General features: G+C 35.8%; 1 protein-coding gene across 1 annotated transcript; it reads right to left on the bottom strand.

The window, feature by feature from the left end:
• Positions 1–1686: 1686 nt before the first annotated feature.
• Positions 1687–4767, bottom strand: LOC108344179 (uncharacterized). Its single transcript, XM_052868060.1, has one exon. The coding sequence runs from the start codon at positions 4765–4767 to the stop codon at positions 1687–1689; it is 3081 nt and encodes a 1026-aa protein (XP_052724020.1).
• Between the last annotated feature and the right edge of the window lie 5351 nt (positions 4768–10118).

Below are 10118 nucleotides of genomic sequence, written 5' to 3'. Positions count from 1 at the left end.
CAGAACTGCAGAGGAAGATGGAGTTGCTGTCTGCAGTGCCGTTGAGTTGTACCCTTTGCTTTTCCTTGCTTGGTTACTCCTCCAAGTGTTTGCCAAGCTTTATTTTAATGACCTACAAAACAATGTAAAGTTATTTAAAGAGGAGGAAGATTTTAGTAATTAATACTCCATAAGAGCAAAGTAGTGAGTGCTCCCTCTTCCTCTTGGATTCTCTTAGACATGGCTCTTGTTAAAGGTCCTATGTTGAGCTTGGATGGTCCTCCATCAGTCCCTCCCTCTTGAAAAAGATCTGTCCCCAGATCTTGGGAACCCTGTTGGGCATCTCCTATGAAAGGAATTAGATCACAAATGTTAAAAGTAGGACTGACGCCATAACTTTCAGGAAGGTCTAACTGATATGCATTATCATTTATCTTCTTGATCACTTTGAAAGGACCATCACCTCTAGGGCTTAATTTGGATTTGCGTTGAGAAGGAAATCTATCCTTTCTCAAGTGAAGCCAAACTAAGTCTCCTTCTTTTAAGAGTACTTGTTTTCTCCTTTTGTTGTTGTATTCAGAATACTTTTGAGTTTGTTTTTCAATATGTGTTTTAACCTTTTCATGCAACTTTTTGATGAACTCCGCTTTAGAAAGACCTTCTTTATGAAGAAAAGAAGATGTTTCTGGAAGGGGAAGTAGATAAAGAGGTGTGAGAGGGTTAAAACCATAAACAACCTCAAAAGGAGAAAGTTTAGTAGTTTTGTGAACTACTCTATTATAAGCAAACTCTATATGAGGTAGATGATCATCCCAATTTTTAATATTGCCCTTCAACATTACCCGTAATAGAGTAGATAGAGACCTATTTACTACTTCTGTTTGCCCATCAGTTTGTGGGTGACATGTAGTAGAAAATAGTAGTTTAGTTCCTAGCTTAGCCCAAAGTGTTTTCCAAAAGTAGCTAAGAAACTTAACATCTCTATCAGAAACTATAGTTTTGGGTAAACCATGCAATTTAACAACTTCTTTAAAGAAGAGTTTTGCTATATAGCTAGCATCATCTACTTTGTGGCAAGGTATAAAATGAGCCATTTTACTAAATCGATCAACCACCACAAAGATAGAATCAAAGCCCTTTTGAGTTCTTGGTAGACCTAAGACAAAATCCATACTAATGTCTTCCCAAGGGGTACTAGCTATGGGAAGAGGAAGATAGAGTCCATGAGGCATTACTTTAGACTTAGCTTGTAAACAAACTATGCAACTAGAACAATGCTTTTGGACATCTATTCTCATGTGTGGCCAATAAAATTTTCTTTTCAAAGTATGAAGAGTTTTATCAACTCCATGATGGCCCATGAGTCCTCCACCATGACTTTCTTTGATAAGAAGCTTTCGAATAGATCCTTGGGGTATGCATAGTTTTCCTTTATTAAAAAGATACCCCTCGGAAATATAAAATCCATCGAATGGCTTCTTAAGACAAGATGCATAAGTGGATGCAAAGGTAGGATCAGATTCATAAAGTTGTTTAATGTCATCAAAACCTAGTATTTGGGATCCTAGAGTAACTAGCAATGCATGTCGTCTAGATAAAGCATCCGCAACAACATTAGTACTCCCCTTTTTATGTTTGATGACGTATTGAAACTGTTCAAGGTACTCAATCCACTTTGCATGTCGCTTGTTCAATTTTCCTTGCCCTTTAAGATACTTGAGATTCATGGTCAGTGTTTATTATAAACTCTTGAGACACTAAGTAATGCTCCCAAGTTTTCAATGCTCGAATGAGGGCATAAAGTTCTTTGTCATAGGTAGGATAGTTCAAAGTAGGTCTCTTAAGTTTTTCACTAAAATAAGCTATTGGATGACCTTCTTGTATAAGAACAGCGCCTATTCCTACCCCAGAAGCATCACATTCTACTTGAAAAGCTTTGGAAAAATTAGGTAAATGTAGAATGGGTGCATGTGTTAACTTATGCTTTAAGGTCTCAAAAGCTAGACTTTGTTTCTCATCCCATTTGAATGGCACATCCTTCTTCAAAAGTTCATTAAGGGAAGCAGCAATAGTAGAAAAATTTTCTACAAAGAGTCTATAGAAACCTGCTAGACCTAGAAAACTTCTTACTTCTCCCACTGTTTTGAGGATAGGCCATTCTTGGATAGCTTTGATTTTGCTAGGATCAACATGTACTCCTTCTTTCCCAACTTTGAAGCCTAGAAAAATAACACTCTCTTGACAAAAGGTACATTTGTCAAAGTTGGCAAATAAATGGTGTTGTCTAAGCAAAATCAATACTTTCCTCACATGATGAAGATGTTCTTTAAGACCTTTGCTATAAATTAAAATATCATCAAAGTAGACTACAACAAAGCTGCCTATGTATTCCTGAAGGACATGATTCATTAATCGCATGAAGGTACTAGGAGCATTGGTTAAGCCAAAAGGCATGACTAACCATTCATAAAGGCCAAATTTGGTCTTAAAAGCGGTTTTCCATTCATCTCCTTCTTTAATTCGGATTTGATGATACCCACTTTTAAGATCAATCTTGGTGAACATGTTTGCTCCATGTAATTCATCTAGCATGTCGTCCAATCTAGGAATAGGGTGCCTATACTTGACTGTAATGTTGTTAATAGCCCTGCAATCTGTACACATTCTCCAAGATCCATCTTTCTTAGGTACTAACAACACTGGCACCGCACAAGGGCTAAGGCTTTTCTGTATCCACCCTTTTCCCAATAAATCATTAACCTGCTTCTCTATCTCTTTGGTTTCTGTGGGGTTAGTCCTATAGGCTGGCCTATTAGGAAGACTGGCTCCTGGAATTAAATCAATTTGATGTTCAATTCCCCGAAGAGGTGGTAAACCACTTGGAACCTCTTTAGGAAATAAATCATCAAACTCTTTCAAAAGCTTTTGTAACCCCTTTGGATGGGAATCAAGTGGATGATTTATGGAAAGAAGTGCCTCCTTACAATAGAGAAGAAAGTGAGGTTGTCCAAGGAAAAGATTTTTGGAAGTGTGTAGTGGGACAACTTCATTGGTTGAGGCACTTTCAACCAAACTCAACTTCTTCTCTTTGGAAACTTTATTAGAGTAAAGTTTCTTCTCACCATCCAACTTCTTCTTAAGTATTATTTGATCCTCTCGCACTTGTGATGGTGTAAGAGGACTCAAGATAATCTTTTTGCCTTTATGTTGAATGGTGATCTTGTTGGTGACTCCATCATGCAAAGCCTGTTTGTCAAATTGCCAAGGCCGTCCAAGTAAAATGTGACCCGCTTCCATTGGAACAATATCACAAATGATTTGGTCTTCATACTTGCCTATGGAAATGGGAACACTTACTTGTTCCTTAACAACTATTCCTTCATCCTCTTTTATCCATTGAAGTTTGTAAGGGTTAGGATGAGGAGTAGGAGTTAAGCCTAGCTTTTCAACCATTCTAGTGCTACAACAATTACAACAAGAACCACTATCCACAATCATAGAACATGTTTTATCAAGAACTTTGCAGCGAGTGTGGAATAGGTTTTCTCGTTGAGTTTGTTCTAACTCAACATGCTTTGCCTCAAGGAGTCTCCTAACCATGAGAAGATCTCCATCGCAAGGTGGAGCTTCATGTTCCTCTTCAGATGAGGACAACTCAGACACACTAGAGGACGACTCCTCACTATTACTTTTATGTTCAAGGATATAGGTTGACTTTTTAAAGTGACACTCAGTTGAATAGTGTCCTCTGGCCCCACATTTGAAACATCTAGTCTCCCTACCCCTAGTATCTCTGGGTGGCTCTCTTGGAATTCTTTGTTCTTTTCCTTTAGAGCTTTCTTTTTCCCTTTTTAGCTCTCTATCTTTGCTTTTGAACTTATCTTGTGTCCTTTCTTGCTCTCTCTCCTTTGTTTCCTCATATCTTGGAAAGCTACCCTCCCTCTTAAGATCTCTCCTATATGATGATGTGGTAGGGTAGGTTCTTTTTGTGGAAGCTTTTCTCCTGTTTTGTTCTTCCACTCTCACACATAGCTGGACAAAATCATTTAGATCTAAGTAAGGTAAGAGTTCTACCTTATCTCTAATCTCATAGTTTAATCCACTCTGGAATCTAGCTATGGTGAATCTCTCCTCCTCTTTGATTCCCGCTCTCAACATGAGTAACTCTAATTTTTGCCTATATTCTTCAACACTCATGTTTCTTTGTTGAAGTCTATGGAGCTTGTCCATGACTTCTCTAGCATAATAGGCTGGGACATGTCGCCTGTGTAAGGCTGCTTTCAACTCATTCCAATATTGGATTTTGTAGTCGCCATTCATCCTTTGGTCCCTTATGATGGATGTCCACCAATAAAGGGCTGCACCTTGAAAGGTTAAGGTGGCTAAGGTCACTCTCCTCCTATCATCTATGTTGTAGCATTCAAAAATTTGTTCAACCTTCATCTCCCACTCAAAGTATTCTTCAACATTATCTCTACCATAGAAAGGAGGAAGGTCAAGCTTAGGTTCTACATGATGTTCTCTATGGTTGTGATGTCGCCTAGGAGGGTGTTGATAGTGATCATAAGGTTGGTAAGTATGGTGATCACTATGGTGGGAATGATCATCTTGATCATAATTTTGCCTATGAGAGTGAGTTCCCTGTGTGTGCCTGCTTTGATTGATAGTAAGAGTGGCGACTATTTGCCTTAGCTCATTCAACTCAGTCTTGGTTCTATTGAGCTCTTCTCGCAACTCTATGTTCTCTTGATCTTGAGTGACATTACCTTGAACACTAGAGTGACTCATGCTTGTGAAGTAGAGAAAGTGTTTTCACAATGATTTGAAAACCTTGCACAAGTATGAATCAAAACTTTTGAAAAGAGAATTTGAGGTGTTTTTGGTAAATGACTTCTATAGAGATTCTAAAGGTGATGAAACCGAATAGCTCCCAGGAAGGAGAGGTGAGTCACAATTGACAAGCTTAGAAACCTTGTCCTTCCTTAGCCAGAGTGTCTCCTGATGCTTCTCACCCAAGTTTCTAGATAGAAGTCTTTCAAAACCTTTTGGAATGCAAAGATGTTATGCTCCTAGAAACCAAACGAAGGTTTAACTATGTGAAACGCGCTCCTAAGTATCACGGAGACTTAAAACATAAAAGACAATCAAGCAAGAAAATAAATGAATGGAAATGGAAGGCAATGATAACCGGCCCTATGTGAAAGTGCAAGTGACACTTGGAGCCCCTTGACACACTTTCACTCTAATAAGTGGAAACTAACTATTACAATGTTGCTTAGTAGACTTGGAATTGCTTGGATAGCATTTTTCCAAGTTACTTTAAGTTTGAGAAATGTAAAGCAATTAAACTTCAAAGGTTCCGTGATACAAAGCTGAAAAAGGGAGAAAAAAATGAGCTATTCTATGTATACAAGGGAGGCTACCAAAGCTGAATGTAGTTTAGCTCCAAAAGTATGTGAAATTTTTGGTGTGAAGGTGGGGAAATGCTGCTGAAAACTGCACAAGAATGCAGCTTGGAGAACAACCTTTGTAGCCAATTCTACAAACTCTCCACTTCCTAGTATGCTACCCGCTTGGAGGAAGCTTGTTGGAACTTGGATCACCTCAAAATGAAGTCACACTCCACTGTCAAACACTGAAACCGTGAGGTGATGGAAAATCTGCTGCACTAGAAATTAGTTAACCAAAAACCAGTTTTTAAACATAGTTTGGAAGCCAAAAATGATGAATGCAAGTGATATATGGCTAGAACAAAAGGTAGCACTCAAAAGGAACCTAGGATAGGGTCTAGAACAGATTATAAAAGCAAGAAAAGACTCAAAACAGTGAGGAAAATCTGTGTTGTAAAACTGTTTGATGTAATTTCCAAACTGTTTGTCAAAATGCCACAAAGAACTGTAGAACTTGTGTTTTCTGGTTTTTGATGTGTAAACTGGATTGCAGGGATTTAATTGCCTTTTTTCAGATTGGTTTACACCGGTGTATGGATTTAATTGTGTTTGGGACAAGATCCCCAGCTTTTGCCAAACCAGTTTACAATTTGAATATAAGATGGTGGCTAAAAATATGACAACAGCAGTAAAAGTGGCTGAAAAATAAGAAACAACAGTATGGAATTTGAATGGCAGTGAAGTCAACTGCTCAATGACACTTCAAGCAGCTTTATATCATCATAATAGGTGTGTCCAAGCACTCAATCAGCAAAGAAATTGACTGCTGTAAAAGATGACAAGTGCACTACTTAAAAATGAGGAAAATTTGGTGATGCAGCAAGTCAATACCAATTTGGCTCAAAATTTACCATATGAACAGTAACCAACCAATTTCAATTCACCAAAAATGACTCCAAACTCAATGAAACTGATCTAAAACAGACAAGATCTCAATATGAGGTGTGCACTTGCATATTTCAAGTAAAATGATGGTTCAAGATGTGAAATGATACCTTGGCTATGAAAAGAGCAATTGGACAGTGCAAACAGGTTTTAAATGGTCAAATGAATGTGTTCAAACAGTTGCAATGCACAGAAACATACACATGCTCGAAATCATAGTCAGAGTTGCTAATTATGCAGCAAAAAAAACTAGAAATCTGCATTAGAATTGAAAAAAATTGCATAGAATCAAGGCTGGCTGGATCAAACAAGATAAAAGAATGGTCCTATGCACTAGATCGAGCTTAGAAAAGATGAGCTAGAAGATTAAAATGGCCTAAGACACAAGCAATGATATCAAGTACGGTGCAAAACTTGAAATTATTGTGACATTACCGAAACAGAGTTTTAAACAACTCAACTACTCTTTTTGTGATTCATTGTTGATTTGTAACTGTTAACACTTGAAACATGTATAAATGCATCAAATAAACTTGTCTCAAGTTTTACAATCAATAAATCTGAACAAAAAGGAGATGCACATGATGAAATCAGACATGCCTCGTATTGCAAAATCTGAAATTAAAGTTGGAGGAACTCAACCACACATTTTGCAATTCTGTGAGTATTGTGAGTTGTTATACTTCTAGCAATGCTTAAGAACATCACAAAAACTCGTACAAAGCTTAAGAATCACTAAATCTGAATCAAAACAGATTACAAAATATAAACCCAGAACTTGACTTTTTTCTGCAGAATTTGGAACCAAAAACAGTGTGCACTGCTGTTAACTCAAATGATCAAGCTGATTTGATGTCATTGCTTTATAGGATCAACATAGAGCTTAGTAGATGCACACGACTCAAAGAAAACGAAAAAAAAAAACGAAGCTGAAACAGTAGCAATTACTTGACGGAATTAAAACTACAGTGATTTTCTGCACATGACCATGATACAAAACGGAAATGATGAATTTAGATGAATTGGATTCAATTAAAAGAATTGCACCGATTAAAATGAAGAACAAACACTAACGAACAGTGAATAGAATCAAACATTCACTCAAACACAGAATCAAACCAGAAAAACAAAATGGAACAGTGACATATATGAACAGCACAAGACGGAAAAAAAAAACAGAGGAATGGATACGAGACACTTAGCTCTTGAAGCGTGACTGAAACGACTGGCTCTTGATGCCAAATGATGGAAGCATCCTTGCAATTCAATCACGAGTACTTCCAAAACCAGAGAAGGCAGCGGTTAGTTGGATGACGATGAGGCACGGTAAGTGTTTGATGAGTGTTTCAATGAAGGTGTATGAGTGGATCAAGGAATCTCAAGCTCCGAAAGCCTTCCAAGAGGGAAGGAAGCTAGAGGAGAATGTGCAGAATAGGCACAAAGTGTTTGAACTCTGAAAGAATGTCTGGAGAAATCTCAACAGCATTTCATTATCAATTCAAAGTTGAATTTACAAAGGATGAAGCCCCCTATTTATAGATGAAGGAGAACTTCTAAGACGTGTTATGCAAGCTATTCTAAAGGCACGTGATGCAATGAAAGGAAGCTTGGGAAGCAAGCTAAGTTTGCCAACTAAGCAGAACTGCAGAGGAAGATGGAGTTGCTGTCTGCGGTGCCGCTGAGTTGTACCCTTTGCTTTTCCTTGCTTGGTTACTCCTCCAAGTGTTTGCCAAGCTTTATTTTAATGACCTACAAAACAATGTAAAGTTATTTAAAGAGGAGGAAGATTTTAGTAATTAATACTCCATAAGAGCAAAGTAGTGAGTGCTCCCTCTTCCTCTTGGATTCTCTTAGACATGGCTCTTGTTAAAGGTCCTATGTTGAGCTTGGATGGTCCTCCATCAAGTTGTCTGCTCCGATGTCCAGTTGTGCTGTCTTCTCTCTTCTCCTTGTCCAAGCCGCGAGAAGGGTGCCTACAAAAGACACTCCGACGCTCAAGTCAGTGACCTCGCGTAGTAATCTTGTAATCAAGATTAGTTATCAGAGCTCTAAGTTTAGTTCAAGTGCAAGTTCAAGTTACTTGTCTCCTTTGCCAAACAAATATTTATAAATTATAATGAGCTTACCGTTAGGTCTGACTCATTAACCACCAATGAATGACAATATTAATTGTCAATAAATGACAATTATTTTCATTAACTCCCCGACAGTTATTGCTATTAATTACCTTAACGGCTGATTTAACCGATCGGTTCACTGACCTGAGAGGTATCATCGGTCGGGCTGATTTTACCGATCGGTTCATTGACCTGAGAGGTATCATCGGTCGGACTGATTTTACCGATAGGTTCATTAACCTGAGGGGTATCATCGGTCGGATAACTCTTCTGCATTTTTACCGTTCGGTCGGCTATGAGCCTATAGTAACATCTTTTATTTTAAAAGTTTTTAAATTTTAAAAACTAACAAATAATTTTTACTTTTAGTTTTAATTTTAGTTTAAAAATTGATTTTAAGTAAGAAATACATCAAGGAGAATATTCTAGTGAAACATTTGATACAAGGGAATAGTTATATCTTATTTTATTGCTAAAAGTGTTATTAAGAAGAACAATTTTTTTTTATCGCAATAAATAATCAAATAAAAAGGATATTTTAATGTAGTGAATTTTTTTACTTTACTTTAGAAATATTAAATTCTCACTTTTTTTTATAGATATAGCTGAATAAAAAACTTAGCTAAAAAATATTTTTCTCTAAAAAAGTATTATATATAAAAACTAAACCATATATACAAACACATTGTTCAATTTCAATTTCAAATGAACTAAATAAAATCTCATAAGAAACCTTTCATCACCATAGATACCATCAAAGATAATCTAATCCAATAGCTTGGTTATTGGCAATGGTAACACATGGGAGTAGTATTTATGACGGTTTGAGGCACAAATAGTTTATGTTTTCTGTAACGGACGTTATTTCCGTTGCTAATACTTCTGAACTTTTGAATTTTTACATGTCTAACAAATATTACACAGAATCAGATATTTTTTGTTTGCTACTTTCAAACATTCCAAAACCCAATCATTATTTTCCTTCTTGTCCTCGGGTAAAGGACTGCTCATGTCATATTTTAATTCACTTTTTTAAAAGCATCAAAGTTAACGTCATTTATTTTATAGTTTATTATTTTTTATTAAAACAACTTGAATTATTATTTGAAAAAATTATATTAAGAGAAAAATTAAATAAAATAAATAGTAGGATAAATTTTAAATTTAAAAACTGATGGTATTTTAGATGTAGCTAAGATTTATTAAAGACATTTAATTTTAAGTATAACTAAGCCTTTTACTGTCTTTATTGTTACACATATACGCTAAATGTTTTTATGTCCAGTTCTCACATTTTAAATATATTAATACAAAATTGATTTTAAACTTAAGTTAATTTTTCTTTATTTTATGAAATATATGTTGTTGGACTAATATTCGTTCAGTTTAAATTTTAATTTATACTTGAAGTCAATCCAAATTACGTATTAAAATTTAATTAAACATTTATCAAGTTTAAATAATTGATTGGAAACGAAAAATAATTGTATACTCTCTTTGACTTTTATGTTTTATACCGAAATTAAGAAATGAGATTTAATTTTAGATTTTTAAATTCTTTTAATCATTTATATCAATTAAACAAAGAAAGAATTAAATATATTTTGATTTTGGAGATATTAAATTTATTATTCTCAATTAATAAGTATGAAAAAAAAAAGGAGAGAGAGAAAAGCGTTCCTTAACT

Source organism: Vigna angularis, chromosome 9, assembly GCF_016808095.1.
Source record: "Vigna angularis cultivar LongXiaoDou No.4 chromosome 9, ASM1680809v1, whole genome shotgun sequence".
Classification (NCBI taxonomy): domain Eukaryota; kingdom Viridiplantae; phylum Streptophyta; class Magnoliopsida; order Fabales; family Fabaceae; genus Vigna; species Vigna angularis.
Note: the sequence above shows the minus strand (reverse complement) of the source record. Positions and strands in the feature narration are given on the sequence as shown.

Bases quoted from the DNA above. Each gene is read 5' to 3' on its own strand.
- LOC108344179 (XM_052868060.1), bottom strand. From the start codon at position 4,767: ATGAGTCACTCTAGTGTTCAAGGTAATGTCACTCAAGATCAAGAGAAC.